A 23,240-nucleotide genomic window follows, 5' to 3' on the forward strand; every position below is an offset into this window, starting at 1 on the left:
TGGCATGCCCCATATCATTGACCAGAAACTAAAGTGGATTAGCCACATAAATATTGTAGCCACAATAGCAGGTCAGAGGCTAGGAATCCTGCAGCAAGTAACTCGCCTCCTGTCTCACCAAAGCCTGTTCACCATCTATAAAGCACAAGTCAGGAATGTGATGGAGTACTCCCCAATTGCCTGGATCGGTGCAGCTCCAACAGCTCTCAAGGAGTTTGAAACCACCTAGGACAAAGGAGTCTGTTTTATTAGGCAGCACATCCTCAAATATCCAATCCCTCCACCACAGATGCACACTAGCAGCAATATGTACCATCTACAAGATACACTGCAGAAATTCATCAAGGTTCATTGGACAGCACCTAACCAACAAATGAACACTACTATCTGGAAGGGCAATAGCACAGATACATGGGAGCATCAACTACAAGTTCCCCTCAAAGCCATTCACCATCCCTGCTTGGAAATATATCACCCTTCCATTATTGACACTATGTCAAAATCCTGGAACTCCCTCCCTAACAACAATGTGGGCCTACTTACAGAAGATGGGCTGCAGCACTTCAACAAGGCTGCTAACCTTCTCAAATACAATCACAGGTGGGTAATAAATATTGGCCTAGCCAACAATGTCCACTCCCAATGAATAAGTAAAATAAACTGCTCAGTTAGTGTCCTAGTGTCTAAACAGCTCACTCTTCATAAACAGAATTAACTAATTCACTTCTCTGTATGTTTATGTATTGTAGAATATCACTGCACAGCTGGGACAGGTAAGAAATAATGTCATTGATTCTCTTAGCCTCCTTACAGTAAAATAAGTCTTATACTGGTTTTACATTTTTACTTTTACTTAATTTAATAGAACTCATTGTTTAAACAGTCAGATAAATTGAGTATTATGCACCCAGCAATGTAGTTGCTAGTTTCCAGCACTCAAATTAACACTAGAGGCTTATTGTGGCATTGCTTATCTATGCTGCTGTTTAATAAAGATCCACATTGGAGGGAAATTTTGCTATGCAAATATGTTTGGACTGCAGCTTTAAAAACATTTAGTAAACGTTTGTGCTAGTAAAGGAGAGTACCGTGATTACTAATTTAGTTCGACCAACTCAATGTTATTATAGAACTATCAACAGAAGAATAATTCACCATGAATGAATTCTTGGGATAGTGATGTTACTGAGAAGGCTGAGAAGTTATTATCCATCATTAATTTCTCAGAATTTCTCATTGATAAACAACGCTGATCCTCTGTTGGAGGTTTATTATAACTCATTAGCTTGTTGGACCAGCTAAGAGAACACTTAGCAGTCAACCACATTGGCTGTAATGATGTCACAAATAGTCTTGGCTAGATAAAATCCTAACCTAAGGTCAGTAATACCCAAAATAACTTGCACTGTATTTATATAGTGACTTGTCGTGTAATAAAATGTCCCAAAGCTACAAAGAAAACTTTGAAAAAGAGCCACTTAAGAAAATATTAGGACAGATGATCATATGTTTGGTCAAAAAGATAGATTTGAGGGTATGTCTCAAAGGAGCAAAAAGAAGAAAGGACATCTTGGATGTTTAAGAAAGAAGTTCCAGAGCTCAGAAAGATGAAAGCTTTGCTTGCTAATAGTGGGCAATTAAAATCATATGTGCTGAAGAGGTCAGACTGGAAGGAGGACAGACATCCCAGTGTGGGAAATAGAACCCATTCACTTCAATAATTTCAGTCAGAGGCAAGATCTGAAGCAGCAGTATTGTTTATTATACGCTTGCAAGCGTGGGGTCTAAAATAGACACAGAGTTTAGTAAGTACATATCGTATATACAATTAATTTCTTTTTTGCTCCTCCCCCACTTATTCCATTGCTCCTCCCCTGTTTACATCTCCCACTTCTCTCAACCCGGCGCCCATGACTGTTGTTTATCTCTTGCCTTATCCGGCCTTGTGCATAATAAAGTACAAGTTTTGCTTGGCCATTTCACCATATCCTGCTGTGGTCCATTGTTAGGTATATCCTCCTTTACTGCCATCTGTTTCCTTTGCTTGTCACATTTCCTCCCATTCTTCATCCATTCTGAGCCTTATGATCTCTTGATTGTGGTTTGTTTTTGTTTTTGCAGAAGCGGGAAACAGATGCTTATAACTACTGTTTGTACAGGCATATCTAGCTTAACCTACACCCCATCCCCTCACAGCACCTAATCTATTTGTCTGTAACATCTACCATTGTTTGCGGGCACATTTCATTCTTGTATGCACATTTTAGCTAATTCAAAAACAATTATGTATTTCCTTCACATAGTTCTCATTCTTGTTGACTCAGTTCTTGGCTGAAACAATTATACACTGGTGTGAGTTAATTTACCTTGCATAAGCAATAATGATTGCAGAAGTAACCCTGCTTTACCTATATCCCACATCAGGACTGTGGGCAGGGACAGCTTATAGAAGTAAGAAGGCGAAAGGCTAGGGAGAGATTTGAAACAAGAATGGGAATTTTAAATCAAATTGTTGCTTTCAAAGGAACAAAGTACATTAAAAGCACAGTATGCCAGGTAAGCAGAATAATTTAGGCTGGGACCTGCCAGCAGATAAATGATAAATGAATGAAATGAAATTGTGATGGAAGACTCTATTGACAGAGATAGTGTTAGTAACTGCATATCTAACCGCCATGATTTTGCAATGGCATTGCAATCACCGTGTTTCAGGCTTTCAGAGGCATTGTACGGAAGATGATATTCAAGACGTTGTGCAGTCTTGCTTGGCTATTCCTGCCAAGCTGTCTTTCTGAAAGTTCTGACTCACATATCGGTTAAACACATTGGGAAGTGACTTGTCAGTATTTGGTCAGCAGTGAAGCAGATGTCACACTGCACTGTCTGTTACAGAGACACTCCAACTACAGTGAGCATTGGCACAATGTGCCCCAAAGTCAACAAAATCAAATATGCAGGAGGTGGAAATCTGAAATCAAAACAGCACATGCTGGAAAATATTCAGTCAGCAGACAGAGAGAAATCAGTGATTTTTCATCAGATTTGACAAGAATCCAATCCTTGTGGATTTGCTGAAATGTGGATATCCGGGGTGGTGGCATAAAGTGCCACAGAAACAACCCACCTTATAACTCATTCCTTGCATATCTACCTCAACCCTGACAGGCATTCATCAGCAATCAGGTGCAGGGCTGCTCCATTACTTTCCATAGGGATTCAATGCATTTCCTTATTTCCTTTGTTTCTTCTTAATCATCTGCCCCTATACCTTTGTAAAAAGCTATTCATTCATTGTAATGCCTTTTAGAAGGCTTGCTTGTTTTTATATACCCCTACTCTACATTACTGGGCCAGTTAGATCATTTGGTTAAATGGCTGACGTGTTTTTGAATAATACAAACAACACAGGTTCAATTCCTGTTTCACAGGGATAGAGGTGGGCCTTGTCTCTTTACTCTTGGCCTGGGAGTAGAAGGCAACTACAAACAACTGAGAGATTGGCTCAGGTTGAAGTATCAACAGACAATGGACTAGGGATCTGCCTTCAGGCACAGCACACATACTGGGTTCAAGTTGCAACAACTCTTCAGCCTGTGTCAGAGACCAGAGCCTACAAATAAATGCTGTTTCCCTCTGCAGAATATTACTTTCCTTTTGCAGGCTGGAATCCTGCAGGACGCTCATGCCACAAAATGAATAAGCCTTGACCCAGGAAGTATGAGTCAGGGTCAATGATGCAGAAGCCAATAGTCAAGTGGAAGTCCCACTTCACTGCTACCCAACCAAGAAGAGGACAATTTACTCTGCAACTAAGTAATTTCTTTTGCATTTGTATGTAATCCTCCTCACAGCCATCAAGGCTGCCATTCTCATTCAGAGGTGGTATCGTCAATATGTTGCCCGGTTGGAAGTTCGCAGACGGTGCACGTGGACTATTTTTCAATCAATTGAGTATGCAGGAGAGCAGGATCAAATCAAGGTAAGAATGAACAGATTTTTGAACTGTGGTCTGCTATATATCATGAAAAGATACTGTCCTCACCTCTCAAGGTCTCTAGCAATATGGCCAGAGATCAGGCCAAATTTCTAACAAGTTCTTTCAGGATGAGGGTTCCCAAACTAGATTGTAAAAGGGAATTGAATTTCAATCACAATGATGGGATATGACCATCCTCATTTAAGAATTAAATTATAGAATTAGTGATATGAAAGAAGGCCATTTGGCCCTTTGTTCTCATACTGGTTCTAACTCTAGCAGCAAGATGTAGGGACACTGGATTTTCACAAAATTCAAGCCAGTACCACAGTCTATAATGTGGAGATATCTGGCCAGAGTCCAAACAGAAAGGTGTTTTAGAAAATTAACCATGGCATTAATAAATTCAAGAGGGTATTATTTATCCAAAGATTAGTTTAAATGGTTACAATTGCTACAAGGAGTAGTTGAATTGAATAGTGTACAAGCAGTCAACAGGAGACGAGAGACAGAAAGGAATAGAAGGTTAAACTAAAATAGTTAGAGTAAGAGGGATGAGAGGCGCATTAGGAGTATAATCATCAACGGGGACCAGTTGGGCTGAATGACCCAGATTTGTTCTATAAATTCGACATCCCTGATTTTCGTTTCCAGGTTGGATGCACAGTGACAGGAGACTGCCTGGCTCCGTGAACTTGATCTTTAAACCTAGGCAACCCCAAAGCCCATTTCCAGTCTGGAGGTGGTGGGGATAGAGGTGCTGGGCTACATTTGAAAATCATGTCTGATGACACCTCATCTCTCTCACAATTAATGAAATACAACAGAATGATAGAGCCCTGAAACTTGGAGCAATCCAGAACTTCCTAAGATGATCCTGTTACCTTCAGCGTGCCTTGGGACCAGTAAAGATGTTTATGGTGAAAGATAGATTTTTATTAATGTGTCACTTTCAGGACCAAAGAACAATTTAAAACACTTCACAGTCCGTGAAATATTGTCACTGTTGGCAGCCAGGTGGAGACAGTGTGCTCTCACCAGCAATAATGTAACAATGGTTGGAAAATCTGGTTATGGGATGTTGAGGGATAAATATTGGCCAGGATATTAGGGATCACTCTCTTTGAAATATGGAATCATTTATGTCCGCCTAAGTAGGCCACAAAAAGGCTTAGGTTTTCCATCTTATCAGAAAGACTGCAGCTCTGACTCCACTGCATTGCTTCAGTGGAGTGTTATCTTTGACTTTTGTACTTCAGGCCTGGGTATGGATTTCATGTGTTTTCGACTGGGTGACACATAAACAGATCTAGTAACCTATCCAGCTGTAAGCTCACTGCCACTTTGTGCCATGGATGGAATCAGCAGTCTGCCCTCCATGTTTAAATGAATGATTAAACATCAATTGGCCTTGTCAGCAGCTCTATTGACACGGATAACACACTACCCATGCCAACTGGTAAACCCTGTTGGCAGGCAGGAAAGAGTATCCCCCCCCCCCCCCAAATGAAAAGTAGTTTCAAGGAAGCAAAGGCACCTCATTTGGAAGGTGTTTAGTGCATGATGGGAAGCACTCTCTGAGATGTCACCCTTACACACCCAACAGATTGGACAGCCACTCCTACTGAAGGGTATAAGTCCCATGCTCAAATAATTTAGCCCACCCCAATATTAAGGCTGAAGGATGGATTTGCCTGGAGGGTCCATTTTTAACTGACTTTAAGCAAACCATCAGTCTGCGCCATAGACTCCAGCTCTTGAAGTAGCATGCACACCTACAGTTTTTTTGGCTCAATACAAAAAAGCCATCCACAGAACCACAACTGACCCAAATTGAATTAATCCTATGAGATTACCAAAATTAGCAGTTCAAGGAATTAGTGTGTAATTTTCAAAAGGAAGGATTCAGGATTCATTTAAAACACTGCACAAAATTAATTAGGTTTGGTCACTGGTTTGTAATGAATTAGTTGATCTTCTCAAGGGCTCAATGCCTTGGATGAGACCAGTGTTTACACCAAATGTGGTTTTCCTTTTGATTGAATAGTCACGTGTAGAATGGCTACTTGCATGAGACTTCACTGTTTGCAAATGGTACCTGCTTGTGTTTGTTAGCACTGACACAGTAGATGCTTAAATTGTAACTGATGATACTATCCCCATTCACTACCCTACTTCCAGTAACAGATGTTTTTTCCCGGTCTCACAGCTGCATGACTTTTTCAGTTATTTGATGGACCACTTTACTCCAGCTTCTGGCAATGAACGTAAGTTGTTTAAAACAGCATTGTTGTGCAATGGTAGTGTCCCAACCTCTGGGAATGCTTGTGTGTGTGTGTGTGTGTGTGTGAATTTGACGAACCTGAGTAGAAAATATCTAGAATGGCTAGTACTTAAGATGGATGTGTAACTGAGCTTCTCCCTGCCTTGGGAGGGAGACTGACAAATAGAACGTTTGTCTGAAAGCACAAGTTTGTTTCAAACCAAACTTTTTCTCTGTTCAGCATTCAGGATTTTAAAAAGATTTTTCTTTATTGTTTGTGGCTAGGTGAGTTGGATATATCAGTGTAAGTGCTGCAGACTGGCTCATCAGCGTCATTCTTGTTGAATCCGAATTAAAACACAGCCAATATAAAAGCTGCTTAACTATGAAACTCACGTGGGAAATGTCAAGCTGATAACAAAAGTGGGAGACTCGACTGTCATAACAAACATGTATTTATCTCTGGACAACAGGAGTTTGTGTATGTTTGTGCAATTTTGTAAAATGGATGAGAGTGAATCACCAGCACAGTTTAATTTTCTCTCTCGATGTTTATTTGTCAAACTCAACAGAAATAAAGTTATGGACAGCGGGAAAAGAGGCAACTGATGCACCGACACGCTACATCACTGTACAAAGTCAAAATTACTCAGGCTACCTGTAATCGTTTTGAAGGAATTGAAGCAGTTTGTGGCTACACTCTACAGCCATTTTTATGGGAACAATCGAGTTGCTTGCTGAGGCTGCTGAAGTTGCAGATTGAATCTAATCAGTTCCTATTGCAGGGAAATTCCATAGTGTTAACAGCAACATGAAAAGAGCTGTGCTTGGCTGGAATTGCCCAGTTTCAAGGAAGTCACATTCGGGAATCTTCCCCATGGGCTGTTGCTGAGTTTAAATCCATGGCCAGGAATTTCCTTTGAGCTTCTTTGTTGCTGATGTGGCTGAAAGTCTGTTTCAGTGTTGGAGCAGGAACAGCCATGAGGAATTGCTTAACCTGTGTCACTGATCCACACAGTTAGTTGAGCTGAGGTAAAGAAAAAAAACACCGAAGTGCAAGCTGCAAAGTCATTTAACACAGACGCAAAGCCAGGAGGTTTGTTGTGGTTGTCAGTCGGCCTCAGTCAAGTCAAAGGGGGATAGTCTCCACTCAAGGAATTCTGGGACATTTGGTCAAGGGCAGCCTCCAATAGCAGCCTAGGGCCTTGGACATGGTCAGTCAGCCTCTGAAGGTGGTCAGAATCAGGGTATTCCCCACATATGGGTTGAAGATCCGAATGTCAAGGAGCTTACTACCCATCTTTCTGTCCTACTTGGGGCTGTTTGCCTTCAAAAATGAGAGACAGGCATTAAAGATATGAAAGTGGGTGGCACTTACATTCCTTTAACATCTGTGTCAATTAAGCAGCAGAGAAAGCAAATAAGATTAGTGCTGTCAGGGGTCAGGGTGGGGGAGAGTGACTGCGAGAAAATGTTGCATGAATGGGGAGAGTGGTAGAGCAGGGTGGGAGGTGGACACAGTAGCAGAGATAGAGTGAGTGGGAGGTTTTGGAGAGAAAACGATGGCACTTCAACAGATGGAGTGGAGAATGCTCTAGTGCTGAGCATTCCTTTTGAGATCCGAGACTGCTCCAACCCTGGTGGCCACTGTGGACCAGACTGGGGATGGTGGGATCTGCTACTGGGACTGGGGGTAAAGGAGGTCCTGCCCCTACACCACCCAAACCAGCATGATCTCCAATTCCCTGTCCATGCAGTGAGGCACTAATTTCCCCCGTCTGCCATGTCTGGGCAAATGTCAGGAAACAGAAATGCACCTCTGGACTGATGCTGCTGCACTGGATGTCCTATGGGCTTTTAATGGGATCTGGCAGAGGGGAGTTGCTTTGGTATAGCTCATGATAAGGTTGGGCTGGAACTGAACATGAGGGGTGCTGGGGTAAGGTAGGTAGTTACAGGCATGTTTGATAAAGTATAGCCCCAGAACAATTGAGCCCTCCAAAAAAACATGGTATAATCTGTTCTGAACTAACAAATGTAAGATTCAGCTACAGATTTTGTGTACAGTCGTAAATCTAAAGTGCATTATATCAAATAAACTACAGTTTTGTAATGCATATTCGTTCTGAAATCCTAACCGTAAATGTTGATGTGGCAAAGTCTCAGAATCTCATGGATTATACTTATATCATCACCAAGAAATATTAACTTTCATCTTTCCCTTCACAGAAGATCATATTTCCCAAATTTTCACTCAGCCAAATAGGTCATGTAAGGATGCAGAACAGGATAATCAATGCATCTACAGTAATATTGAGATTTCAGGCTCTTACACTGGACCCCATCTCTGTTTCCCGCTCACTCCTGCACATGTAACTGCCTTACTGGAAGCTTTCAAAAATGAACAAGTAAGTATTTAGATATCAAAATCATTTTCGATTAAATACAAAGTCTAATATCTCTGGAAAGGAACTCAGATGACCCAAAAAATGGGCAGCTCATTTAGATAATTAGTGAAAGGGTAAATGGCTCTGACTATCAAAAGACATTGAGAAGCCTTAAGAGTTCTGAAGCATAAATGAAAGCACAAATCAAAAGGTCATCCATAACACTGAATGTGCAACTCTAAATCGGAAAGAAGGTAATGATCATCAGAACTGAAACAAATGGGGTGAGATGTTTGGGATCCTCAAAACAAAGTCCGGGAAGGATGGTAAAATTATTTTTAAGAAGGTCGAGAATTTATAAGGGAATATAGACAGGAATTATTCATAAAAGATGTATGGTATCCTGAGAGATTAATATTTTAAGTCTCAAATTTAATTGCGACTTTGGTAAAGGATTGGTGGACGTTATGAATTGTGGGAAAACTTACATGCTTCAGTCCAGAATAAATCCAAATATTGACCATAAGTGGACACTATTCCAAGACATAATTCCAAGATGGCAGCAGAGTTGGCTCCTAAGCCAGAGCTCGTCTATTCCGTCATTTCTTTTCTTCTTTTTCCTCTTTTTGTTTTGTTTTCTTTATCTTCTTTCTTTCTTTTCTCTCGACTTACCTCCATTCCTTGGATGGCATTGGTGGTGGAGAGGTGAGCCCACATAGACTCGAGGGACTCCTGGCCTCGAGGAAGTCCAGCGGGGATGGACTTGATTGACTCTTGGCCCTGTGGAAGGCCAGTGCAGACTCTATGGACTCCTAGCCTCGCTGTGAGGCCCAGCGTGGACTCCTGGCTTCAAGGTGAAGCCCAGTGTGGACTCTTGCTTTAGAAGGAGTGGAATGCTGAACTGTTACCTTTATTTCTTTATGTTTTAAATTTATACCTAGGATTTTGTACCTAGGCATCTTTGTACCTAAGATGGCGCCGAAAATGGTGACTTTATACACTTCTCACTGTACTCATGTATCCCTGAACTTGAGTGCATGTGATAAGAAACCTAATTTTAATTCTAGTTCTATTCCAATGGTGAAGGAAGTCAGTTTGAAGAGCCAAATGGCCACCTCCTGCTTCCACGTCAATGGTTTTGACTATCTTCCTATGTTACCAGAACAAATTTTTCATTCTGGTTAAATTACAAGACCAAGCCTATCAGTGAAACAACTTTTTGAAAAGGGAGGATGCAATAGTCAATAAACATTGGTTTAAATATAATAACACCTAATATATTGGAGGATCCCTGAGAAGGGACACAAATGAAATATAGTAAATTAAATAGTTTATTGTCAATAGTGAAAAATCACGAGGACAGAATACTTCATACAAATTCTATGAAAAGCAATAAGCAGCCACTTACAGTATACTTAAATAAGTTAAAAAGAATTTAAGCAAGGCCTCTGTAACTTTAAGTAATCTATTGCTGCGGTTCAATATTCAAATATGTTTGCCAGCATGTGCCTGCAATTTGTCCCACTCACTGCATTTCTCTCAGTAGCAGCTTCATGCTCACTATGTATTAGAGCTTCTCAACGAAACCAGGAAGCATTTGGAGCATTTTCCAAATATCAACCACCTTTCTACCTCCTACAGTAAAGAAATTACAATATGCGGTAAGAATTTTACCACTTCACTGCAATTAAAAGGCATTGATAAATCAGATGTAGATTATGTAGAACAATAATTTAGTTCAGTGCTTCATAAAGCTTAAGCATTGATTAAGGCTTCGTAAAACATTGTAAATCACAGGACAAAGTTGATGCACTAATTTTTACTGCAGACTGTATTTCACTTTAATGTGGTTATTTTACATCAGGAAAAATTAAAGAATTGTACAGCAACATCCTATTGACTCCTATTGAGGCTATTGACTCAACCTGGTTTGTTTGATCTTTAAAGAAGAATCTGCTAATCCTGCTCTTTCCTATACCCCTGATGTTTTTCCTCCCTGTAATTAGACAGAGAAAGAGTTGGGCGGGTCCATCCAATGACAGGACGTGGGCCTTCACCCTACGGCTATTATTACCGAGACCTCCCTTGGTTTGTGGGTTTGGGGAATGTGGCCATTGGCAAATGGAAGTGGACTGTACTTTGTACATATGTGTCGAAAGCAGAGGCTAGATACCTATCACACACATTCATAAGTAGCTCTTTTTTTCAGAAAGAAACTTCTGAAAGTTAGGGGCAGCACAGTGGTTAGCACTGCTGCCTCACAGCGCCAGGGACCAAGGTTCAATTCCAGCCTCGGTTGACTATCTGTGTGGAGTTTACACATTCTCCCCATGTCTGTGTGGTTTCCTCCCATAATCCAAGGATGTGCTGGTCAGGTGAATTGGCCATGCTAAATTGTCCAAAGTATTAGGTACATTAGTCAGAGGGAAATGGGAGGTTACTCTTCAGAGGGTCAGTGTGGACTTGTTGGGCCAAAGGGCCAGTTTCCACATTGTAGGGAATCTAATCTAATAAAAAAGTTGGAGGTTAGGACTTTTCCAAACAATGGTCGGGTCCTGGGTAGTGTTGTATAACAGAGTCCTAGGGGTTCAGGTACATTATTCTTTGAAATTTGCATCACAGGTTGACAGGATGGTTAAGAAGGCATTTAGTACACTTGCCTTCATTGCTCAGAGCTTTGAGTATAGGAGTTGAGCCGTCACATTGACGTTGTACAGAATGTTGATGAGGCCTGTTCTGGAATACTGCATGCATTTCTGGTCACCCTGCTATAGGAAGGATATTATTAAATTGGAGAGGGTTCAGAAGAGATTTATAAGGATGTTGGAGGGTTTGAGTTATAAGGAGAGACTGGATAGGCTGGGACTTTTTTCACCGGAGTATAGGAGGTTTAGGGGTGACCTTAGCAGTTTATAAAATCATGAGGGGCATAGATAAGCTGAATGATAAGCAGCTTTTCCCCAGGGTGGGGAAGTCCAAATCTAGGGGACATATTTTTAAGATGGGAGAAAGGTTTAAAAAGGGCAGGAGCAACTTTTTTTCCACAGAGAGTAGTTTGTGTGTGGAATGAAATGCCAGAGGAAGGGGTGGATGCAGATACAGTTAAAACATTTAAAAGACATTTGGATAAGAACTTCAATGGGAACGGTTTGGAGTGATATAGGCTAAGTGCAGGCTGGTAGGGCTAGTATAGTTTGGGAAATGGTTGGCGTGAACTGGTTGGTCTGTTTCCATGCTGCATGACTCTGTGTCAGGATCCTGATCCTTGCCTTGACCTCAGCCTCCGTCAGCGGGTGAGGGACTAAAGCCTGTTACCACACTTCACCTTTGGTGTACTAGGTCTCATATAAACCATGGCCCCCAATAACATAGACTTAACATAATAGCATAACAGTATTATTGTTGCAGAAAGGATGTTTGAGGACTTGTCTACTGAGGTAGTATGGGCTGAGATTAGAAACAGGAAAGGAGAGGTCACCCTGTTGGGAGTTTTCTATAGGCCTCTGAATAATTCCACAGATGTATAGAGTAGGATAGCAAAGATGATCCTCGATAGGAGCAAGAGTGACAGGGTAGTTGTTATAGGGGACTTTAACTTCCCAGATATTGACTGGGAATACTGTAGTTCAAGTACTTTAGGTGGGTCAGCTTTTGTCCAAGATGTGCAGGAGGGTTTCCTGACATAGTATGTAAACAGGCCAACAAGGAGCAAGGCCAAATTAGATTTGGTACTGAGTAATGAACCCAGAGAGATTTCGGTATCCAGGTACATAGATTCTTGCAAGTTGCCACCCAGGTTGAAAGGGTCGTTAAGAAGGCATACGGTGTGTTAGCCTTTATTGGTCGGGATTGAGTTTTGGAACCATGAGGTCATGCTGCAGCTGTACAAACCTCTGGTGCGGCTGCACTTGGAGTATAGCATACAATTCTGGTCACTGCATTGTAGGAAGGGTGTGGAAGCTTTGGAAAGGGTTCAGAGGAGATTTACCAGGATATTGCCTGGTATGGAGGGAAGGTCTCACAAGGAAAGGCTGAGGGACTTGAGGATGTTTTCATTAGAGGGAAGGTTGAGAGGTGACTTAATTGAGACATATAACATAATCAGAGGGTTAGGCTGGGCAATAGAGCCTTTTTCCTCAGATGATGATGGCGAGCACGAGGGGAGATAGCTTTAAATTGAGCGGTGATAGATATAGGACAGATGTCAGTGGTAGTTTTTTTACTCAGAGTAGTACGGGCGTGGAACGCACTGCTTGCAACAGTAGTAGACTCACCAACTTTAAGGGCATTTAAGTGGTCATTGGATAGGCTTATGGACGAGAATGGAATAGTGTAGGTTAGATAGACTTCAGATTACTTCCACAGGTCGGTACAACATTGAGAGCCGAAGGGCCTGTACTGCACTGTAAGGTTCTATGTTCTATAGACAGGCCATTTCTGTCAGAGTTCACCCACATGTAAGCAAGGGGCCGAACTTTCAATTATATGAGAAAATTTAACTTTTACCAAAAGTGTAAAGTGGGTGAGACCAAATTGGCAGTTTCTGTTCCAACTTACATGCCCATTGACCATCTTTTGTGTGTGATAGTTATGTAGTCCCACATAACCATGGAGTTTGCTACAAGCCTTTGAAGCAAGAAAGCACAATCACCTCTACCACCTGAGAAGACTAAAGAAATTCTGCATGTCCACAAGAACGCTTACCAATTTTTATTGATACACCATACAAAGCATACCTTCTGGATGCATCACAACATGGTTCGGCAATTCTCTTCCCAAGAGAGCAATAAGCTACAGAGAGTTGTGAACATGGCCCAGTCCATCTCGCAAATGAGCCTTCCATCCATTGACTCCATCTATTTTTCCCGCTGACTTTGGAAAGCAACTAACATAACATAAAGACCCTTCCCACCCTGGTTGTACTCTCTTCCACCTTTGTCCGTCAGGCAGTTATAAAAATTTGCATACACTCATGAATAGATTCAAGAGCACCTTCTTCCCTCCTGTTATTAGACTTCTGAATGTACCTCTCAAATTTTAAACTTCATGTTGATCTTGCTGTCTGTGCACCTTCTCTGCAGCTGTAACCTTGTAGTCTTTACAGCATGCAAAACAAAACCTTTCACTGTACCTAACGACAATGTGTATGACAATAATAAATCAAAGCACTGGTAGTTATTTGACCATGTGACAGTTTTTATAAGTAATGGTTGGGCATTGAGGGTGGTAGAAGGAGTGACTTTCAAATGCAGGCTATGCTTTTCTCTCCTGAACAATCATCCATCCTGTACAGTTTTCAGGTTGGTCTGTATATTGACAACCTGCATAGTCCACTCCTTAGGGAAGAATGACAATAAAGCAGTCATAGAGATGCACAGCATGGAAACAGACCCTTTGGTCCAACTCGTCCATGCCGATCAGATATCCTAACCTAATTTAGATCCATTTGCCAGCACTTGGCCCATATCCCTCTAAACCCTTCCTATTCATACACATCCAGCTGTCTTTTAAATGTTGTAATTGTACCAGCCTCCACCACTTCGTGTGGCAGCTCATTCCATGGACGCACCACCCTCGGTGTAAAAGGTTCCTTTTAAATTTTACCCCTCTCACCCTAAACAGATGCCCTGTAGTTCCCCCACCCCAGGGAAAAGATCTGGTCTATTTATCCTATCCATGCCCCTCATGATTTTACAAATCTCAGCCTCCGACTTTTCAGGGAAAACAGCCCCAGCCTCTCCCTAGAGCTCAAATCCTCCAACACTGGCAACATCCTTATAAATCTTTTCTGAACCCTTTCAAGTTTCACAACATCCTTCCAATAAGAGAGAGACTAGAATTGCACAAAGTTTTCCGAAAGTGGTCTAATCAATGTCCAGTACAGCTGCAACCTGACCTCCCAACTCCTATACTCAATGTACTGACCAATAAAGAAAAGCACTGTCCTATCTACTTGCGACTCTACTGTCAAGGAACTATGAACCTGCAGTCCAACAACACCCCCCAGGAACTTACCAATGAGTGTATGAGTTCTGCCTTGATTTGCCTTTCCAAAATGCAGCACCTTGCATTTATCTAAATTGTATCAGCCTCCACTACTTGCTCCGCGGGTGGCATGGTGGTTGAGTGGTTAACACTGCTGTCTCACAGCACCAGGAACCCAGGTTTGATTCCCTCCTCGGTCTGCGTGGATTTCCTCCGGGTGCACCAGTTTCCTCCCACAGTCCAAAGATGTGCAGGCCAGGTGAATTGGCCATGCTAAATTGCCCACAGTGTTAGGTGCATTAGTCAGGGGTAAACATGGGTTGGGAGAGTGTGTCTGGGTGGGTTGCTCTTTGGAGAGTCTTGTGGACTTGTTGGGCCAAACAGCCTGTTTCCATACTGTAGGTAATCTAATCAAATAAACTCCATCGCCCGAGGCTGGAATCGAACTCAGGTCCCTGGCGCTCTGAGGCAGCAGTGCTAACCACTGAGCCACCATGTTTCAAAATCTTTAGGCTTGTTTGGTAAGAAAATTGTTTGGTTTATTTCATCTTGCCTTCATTATTTTTGCTTAATAAGTATCTGTTTTATTGTGAAAAGCAAATCTGTAATGTTGCATGCTTATGTTTCAATGACCACCCACTCTTTAAAGACAACACTAAAAAATGTCCCAGAATTCAATTGGGATCAGACTTGTCCAATAGTAACATCAGCTGGAAGCATAACAGTATTAGCAGCAGTTCCTTTCATTACTTTATATTTTCAGTTATTGCAGTTTGTCTTTCTTACTATATAATCTTTGAGTTATACATACTTCTGTTGAAAAATTGTATCAATAATTTATATTTTCTCTATGGAATTCATAGGTGATTTACATGGACATTTGGATGACTTATTTTTAATATTTTATAAGGTATGCCTGCATATTTTTGAAAGCCAATTGCCAGAATTGTTATATGGTGCTGAAACAATAGACATTTCTGTTACAATGTAGATTTATTTCTGTTTCCTAACCAGAACGGTCTGCCATCACCAGAAAAGGTGTATGTCTTTAACGGAGACTATGTTGACAGAGGGAAACATTCCATTGAGATTCTGCTAATTCTGTTTGCATTTCAACTTGCTTATCCAAAAGCAATCTATCTAAACAGAGGAAACCATGAAGATCATGTCATCAACTTAAGGTACATAACATAATTCATTTACCATCATTTTGATTCTCTCCAATGTTTCAATGTGCATGTGGAGTGATAATTGTCTAGAAGAGAATTAGGTGGACATTAGTCAGAATTTTTGCTTGTAATCATTGCCTAATGACTATTTCTAGAAATATGCATGTCAAAAATTATGTTAGACCTTAATCGGAACTCAGCTTTAATGGGTTTTGTCATTGTATAACTTGTCAACACAGATTATCAAAGTGTAAGTATGAATAGTAATGAGTATATTATCAGTAATAATGGGCAAGACATAGCAAAGTAACTAGCTACTGTTGAAATTCTACACAGCAAGAAGTCCATACCTTAAAACCAAGATGACTGTCAGCATCTCTTCAGACAATGTAGATCTTCTAAATGAATTTCTAACAGAAGTTGGGATACATCTTCAGAGATACAACAGCTGAAATAGGCATTACCAATTGGGATTAAGAAGCAGGGCATTAATTAGTATTCCAAGTCTGATCTGATCGATTAGATCTCGGCTGATTTAAGACCTAACTCTATTCAACCATCTTGGTTTCATATTTGTTGATCTAATTTTTATTATTAAACATCAATTACTAACCTCTTTTGTGGGAGTGAGTTCAAAACTTCGACTACCCTTTGCTAATCTATTAACTTCCTCTTGAATGGTCTGGTTCAAATTTTAAAGAGCTGGATTTTACGTTCTCCTGTCGGCAGCTTTAAGGTGGGGCTGGTATGTGGTGGGGCATGTAACTTCCACTGGGTGGTCTTCCCACTGCCCACCCGGTTTGCAACGCTACATGGAGCGAGGGATGCCGTCCTTGGGCTTATTGAGGCACTTCCGTCACCAATGAATGGGCAGTTAAAGAACCCTGATTGTATACCGGCCTTTGGTGACGGAGGTCCATGCAGGACGCTCAGCTGCATTAGTTACTTGGGCTGGTGTTGAGCAAGGATGGCACTCTCAAATCGCAGGTTCCACAGGCCCATGAGAAACTTGTTGCTGTCATTCTCTCATTCAGACACTAGAGGCCAGTCTCTCATACTGACACACGCACATGCACGCACACATACACCAGCAGTGGCCACCACTCCCACTGACCAATTGATTTGGATTGAGATAGAAGTGAATCACAGATCATAGAACAGCAGAGCACAGGAACATGTCTATGCTGACCATGATGCCATTCTAAACTAATCCTATCTGTCTGATCACGGTCCCTCTATTCCCTACCTGTTCATGTCTCCATCTGAGTGCCTCTTAAACATTGCTATCCTCTCTACTTCTATCACCTTCCTCAGCAGCACGTTTCAGGAATCTATCACTCCTATGTAAAAAAAACTACCTTTAAAACAATTTCCCCCTCACCTTAAACCTATGCCCCATAGTATTTCACTTAGGTATCTTAAGAAAATGATTCCAACTGTCCACTGTATCCATGCCTCTCATAATTTGAGATACTTTTATCAGGTTGCCCCCTCAGCCTCCAATGCTCAAATGAAAACCATCCAAGTTTGATACAACCTCTCCTTATAGCTAACACGCTGATTGGGGCATCATCCTGGGAAACCTTTATTGTACCCTTCCTAAGGCCTCCACATCCTTCCTATAGTGTTGGTATCAGAACTGTACATACTACTCCAAAAGTGGCCTAACTAAACTTTTATACAGCTACAACATGACCTGCCAACTTTTATGCTCAATGCCCTGACCGATGAACGCAAACATGCCTTCTTTATCACCTTATCCACTTGTTTTGCCACTTTCAGGGAAGTATGGATTCGTATCCCTAAATCTCTCTGTATATCGATGCACCTAGGAGTCCTGCCGTTTACTGTAAACTTTCCCCATGCATTTGACCTCCCAAAATGCATCACTTGTCACTTGTCAGATCAAATTCAATTTACCATTTCTCCTCTCAACTTTCCAACTGATCTATATCATCCTGTAAGCATTGAAAGCTTCCTCCCTATCCACAATACCACCGTATTTGTGTTGTCTGCAAACTTACCAAATCACTTATCAGAGCACTGAATTTTCAAAAAGTGTGGTGCTGGAAAAAAAACAGCTCTTCAGAATGAAGAGCTTATGCTCGAAACGTCGACTCTCCTGTTCCTTGGAAGCTGGCTGTGCTTTTTCAGCACCAAACCTTTTGACTCTAATCTCCAGCATCTGCAGTCCTCACTTTCTTGCACTTACATTTTCATTCATATCATTTATATATTACAAACAACGGAAATCTCAGCATCAATCCTTGTGGTACACCACTGGTCACAGAACTCCCGTCAAAAAAACATTCCTCCTCAGCTATTTGCTGCCTTCTATGACCAAACCAAATTTGTATCCAACTGACCGTAGATCCTACGTGACTTAATCTTCCAGACCAGCCTACCACGATGGGCTTTGTCAAAGGCTTTAATAAAGCTAATGCAGACAACATCTACTGCTCTATCCTCATCAATCATCTTAGTCGCTTGCCCAAAAAACTCTATCAAATATGTGATCCAAGACATAAACCCATGTTGACTATCCCTAATTAGTTCATTCTTTTCCAAATGCAAGTCCTGCCTTAAAGCAATTATTGCTGCTCTGAGTTCCACAAGTATAGCCCTTATAAGTCCAAGCCCCTTTGCCCTAGTCTAGCCATCAGCAAAAAGAATTTCTTGCTATCTATCTTATAAATTACATATCGACTATGCAGGTCCTTTCATGGGCTCAACATTCTTAGTTATTTAAAATGGACATAGAGTTCATTCCTCAAACATGAGGACAACAATAGAGAAACTGTACACATCTTTTGCGATACAAGGACTCTTGGAAGTGTTGCTCACAGATAATGGGCCATCGTTTCCCAGGAGGGAATTTGTGTACTTTCTAGTCAAAAATGGGCTAAATGCTGGCAACCGGAACTACAGTAACTTAGGACATTAGGTGAGTTGGACAAAAGGGTTTCCATGCTGATCATCTCTATGATCCATCAATTGCTAAAATAAAACTTTCAAATCTACCCTTAACCTTCTAGGATCCAGATAATATGAAATTAGCTTATGGAATCATTTCTCATAATTTAATCTGTTGAACCCTCATAATACTCTGGTAAATCAATACTGTTCTCCAACTCAGGCCAGTTGCCCTTTCCAAATATTGGTGTGCAGAACTGCACAATTGAGATGTGGTCTAACTAGGGCTTGGATATGAGACATTGCACTATTTACTTTATAACTTATTATTAGACATTTTAGATGACCAGATATTAAGTACAGGTAGAAGATCCTTAATCCGAACATCTAAAAACCAAAAAGCTCCGAAATCCTAAGGTTTTTTTTTGGTGGAGTTTTTTCTCATGAACAAGGTTGTTTGGTGAGCAAACAGTTAACCCAAGTCGACACCCACTCGATGCATATCACTCAGCTGCGATGTGAGGGGGCGTGGCCAAGCAGTGACCGTCCTGTTCTTACTTAGAAGTCTGCTCCTCCGGTAAGACTTTTAAAAATTTCACATTAAACTGTCACTTATTCTGAAAACTGAAAACCGAAAAATTCCGAATTCCGGAAAACAGCTGGTCCTGAGCATTTCGGATAAAGTATCGTCTACCTGTAATACAAAAATATGCAGTAAAATAGCATATATTACAATAAACCATTCAACGTTCCAATAAAATAATTTTTCCAATATTAAGGTAAATTTTACTATTTCAGATACGGGTTCACAAAGGAAGTAATGCAGAAATATCAGGTAAATATTTGAATGACCACTTCTTTATTCTACAAGTTCTTGACGATGTAATGTTGGAATGTTTGAATATTTTCCATACACTAATGAATTTTTATGCTTGTCCTAGGTGCATGGCAGTAGAATACTGAAATTAATACAGAGTGTTTTCAGTTGGTTGCCACTAGCAACAATTATAGACGAAAAAGTATTAATTTTACATGGAGGTATTTCAGAAGCAACAGATTTGGATTTCCTAAGCAAGATTGACAGACACAAGGTATAAGTTGACCACTTAAGATAACAAAATATATGTCTGAATTATGAAACAAACTATTCTAATTACTTTTACTTTGCAAAGGAACCCTGGATATATTTTCTCTTGATTGCTTCTATTTTTATTTAAGCAGAGTGGGACATGTGGAAGACTCATAGCAACGCTAATTTATCTATTTCTTTATAATTTTCAAAAATCACTCTTCAATATTGATTGGATGAGTATGAAAACGCATAAAGGTCTAAGTTAACTTGGGCTGGATCAAACAAATCAATTCATCCAATTAAAAAGGTCTGGCTTATCTTTTCAAAGACAAAGTGAAGGGTCAAAATATTCCTTTATACATGATGACTACCCTTATAGTTTTTTAAAATATAACTGGAACAGGGATTAAAGAGCAAATATTTCCATTTCTTGTGCAGACTCACTATATGGAAGGTTTGATCCAAGCTCATTAAGTCTAGAGATCCCACTGGGCTTGTCTGGTGTACTGTGGTACAGGAATACCACTAACTGGCCTAAATAAAGAAGTGCCTTTCTTTGATCATGAAGTACCTTACTGCATGTTAGTAACTGGTTAGGAGTTAAATTGATAATGATAGGCATCATCACAGAGACTATGAGGAGGATTTGGATGGGGAACTCACTCCTTCAAGATCTTGAGATTTTCTGCCCACAAGTCCATAATATCATCATAATGTCAGGTTACAGTCTAACAGGTTTATTGGAAATCTCAAGCTTTTGGAGCGCTGCTCCTTTGTCCTCCTTCATACAACCTTCCTCCTTTGATCTAACCACACCTTAGAGTTCCCCTGTTAGCCATGGCTTGCTCACTTTCCATGCTCAGTATTTTTGCCTTAGAAGATTCTATGCTTGTTTGAAAATCAAGCATTGATTCTTTAAATACTAGCCATTGCCTATCTATCCTCGAATCTTCAAATGTATTTTCCTAACCTACTACTGCCAAAATTACTCCTCATGTTTTCATTATTACCCTGGTTGAGACTGAAGAGCCCAGTTTCAGATTAAACTGTATATTTTCCATTCTTATTGGAAATTTCCATCATGCTATGGTCCCTATTCTCTCCCTGCCTTACACTTCTTTCTCTGAAGTTTAAGTTCAACCATTTGCCTTTTTAAAATTTATGTTTTCTCTTTACTTTTCTCCTCTTCTATTTCTTGCTACTTCAGCTGCAGCTGACCTTTAACCAATGGAAGATGTGATCTGCTTGAGTTAGGCTGCTCTTCCAATCCTAAATGTTGTCCTATTACCTCAACTACCTTTGTTTTCTTAATCCATGCTTTTAACTCGTAACTTCATTGTTGTTAATTCGTGCAAATCACTTCAGATAAATCTTCCCTTTCCAGAAAAGTTTTAACAACTGACAAATTTGTTTTACTTTTGAACATTGCCAGTAAAATTCACAGTGAAAATGTTAACCATCCTTGACCTCAATCAATCCCAGCACTCATATTTGTTCATGGATTTTTCTCCACAAGATCCCCAAAATATGTTGTGAGCCAAGACAGGACCATTGAATTTATTGAAAGCTGGCTCGGAACCATTAGCTTTTATGTCTAAAGTAGAAAAAAGTGTGAAATCTGGGAGACTTATTCAGAAATTAAAAGCACGTTTCCACAATTTTGAACAAACAGTAAAAGACAGTTAGAATAATAAGACAGTACATGCGCAATTTACTTCTAATACCCAGAATTAACGTGACTAGGATGGGTAACAAACTGTGATAAAACACCCCACAATGCACAAATGGCAAAAGCTATCAAAACTGCCCCCATTAATTTTTCAGCAATTCCTAACGTCTCTCCCAAATGTTAATGTCATGGAGAATCACTAAGTCTCATTAAAGCTCACAGACAAACACAATTCTTTACATTTGCCAATCTTGAAACTTCCTCGCAAGGGCCACTTCAAAACAGCCTGCATCAATAACTGCTCCTGTTATGGTCAGTCACCTTCCTTTTCTGGGTCACTGTTCCCCTGGCCTGCTGAAAATGTTCTCCTTCACAGGCAGAGCTCTATCTTTTCACAAAACGCTTGGGTTTTTCTGAGTGTTAATCGTTTTCACTTATGTCAAGAAAATGCTGCTGGTGAAGTTTTCAAACTCCACTCTTTGCTGTAGTGAAGTATTGATACTCTCAGGCTTTATCTGAGCCCCTTACAGCTTCCCTCAGCATAGTGAAAGCAACTTTCCTATTTTCTCACCTTCTCAGGATGGTTTCTGAGCACTGACCCCAAGATTTAACTGCCTGCTAATCTTAGAACTTCTTCCTGACATCTGACAACACAGAGCTACCAACTGCTCCAGTCTTCATTGCTATAAGCCCCTCTGCTATTGTGGGGTAGAACTAAATGTTGTCACCTAATAAACTTATGCTACTATCTGTTCCTTAAGTGTTACCACAGGTCACTGGCTTGTTCAAGACAAGCAACTGATGCAAATAGAGGATTTCATCACAATATATTATACAAAAGGAAAAGAAAATCTTGCTTTTACCTTGCATGTTTCACAATGTCATGAAGGATAACCCAGAGCACACTGCAGCCAAATACACACATTTGGAAAATGTGTCACTATTTGCAATGTATAAATATAATAGACCAGTTAACATGCATTTATTTTTCATACAGTTATGGTTAAACTCATCTATCACTTTAAAAGCACAAAATCTGAATGCTGTAATTAAGTTGACTACCTGTACAGATTTATCAAAAACAGCTTGTGTTGAAGATGTTGAGGTTAATTGCTATATCTAAGGAAACTGGTTATCCTTATTTAAGACATTCTATGTTCATGCTTATTTTCCTATCTGTTTAAATGTGATTTGTAGCTGTTTTGTCAATATCATTAAGCTAAACAGCTGCAAATGCAATGGGTGTGTCAGATGTAAGACCTTCAAATCAATAGATAGAATGCAAATATACCACAAAGGTGTTTCTTTCTGAAAGAAAACTCATCTGTTTATGACAGTATGTTTCAGCCTTGAGGCCACACAAAAGGAAAAGGAATGAATGGAGCAAGCAAGTGTCAGATCAGAAACAATACTTCAATGGGGGTAATGAGCAATGTGTGAACAAGTCTGATCAAACTCCAAGGAAGTTGTTGTTACCCGGCATCTTTAACCTTCATTCTCATACGTACAAGAATCAGAGGGGGCAGAGTTCTGGCACAACATGTGTAAAGGAAAAGGAAATCTCTCGAAGAGTAAGGTGCTCAGTTGAGGAGGAACTAGACAAATGTCGTAGAAAAGTGGGCTTCAGTAACACGTATGAAGAATCTAAAACATCACAGCCCATGTTAGATTCAGATACTCAAGAAATCCTTGACTTCGATAAGCATGAATGGAAACAGGTGTGTTGGCATAAAATTTTATATCTTGATTTATAAGGTATCAAATACAAAAGACTAATTTGTACAACACTGTGTTATTCCTTGTACA

General features: G+C 40.4%; 1 protein-coding gene across 1 annotated transcript in view; it reads left to right on the forward strand.

Annotated features, from left to right (window-relative positions):
- The window catches only part of ppef2a (protein phosphatase with EF-hand domain 2a), a 64,745-nt gene that overhangs the window by 28,238 nt on the left and 13,267 nt on the right, over positions 1–23,240 (forward strand). Inside the window, exons 3-12 of the mRNA XM_072549469.1 lie at positions 750–773; positions 3,852–3,979; positions 6,186–6,243; positions 8,469–8,647; positions 10,173–10,287; positions 15,475–15,521; positions 15,626–15,792; positions 19,492–19,528; positions 19,635–19,784; positions 22,772–23,152. Coding sequence (XP_072405570.1) covers positions 750–773; positions 3,852–3,979; positions 6,186–6,243; positions 8,469–8,647; positions 10,173–10,287; positions 15,475–15,521; positions 15,626–15,792; positions 19,492–19,528; positions 19,635–19,784; positions 22,772–23,152 — 1,286 coding nt within the window. The remainder of the gene's footprint in view (positions 1–749; positions 774–3,851; positions 3,980–6,185; positions 6,244–8,468; positions 8,648–10,172; positions 10,288–15,474; positions 15,522–15,625; positions 15,793–19,491; positions 19,529–19,634; positions 19,785–22,771; positions 23,153–23,240) is intronic.

This window comes from Chiloscyllium punctatum, chromosome 1, assembly GCF_047496795.1.
Source record: "Chiloscyllium punctatum isolate Juve2018m chromosome 1, sChiPun1.3, whole genome shotgun sequence".
In the NCBI taxonomy this organism is placed as follows: Eukaryota; Metazoa; Chordata; class Chondrichthyes; order Orectolobiformes; family Hemiscylliidae; genus Chiloscyllium; species Chiloscyllium punctatum.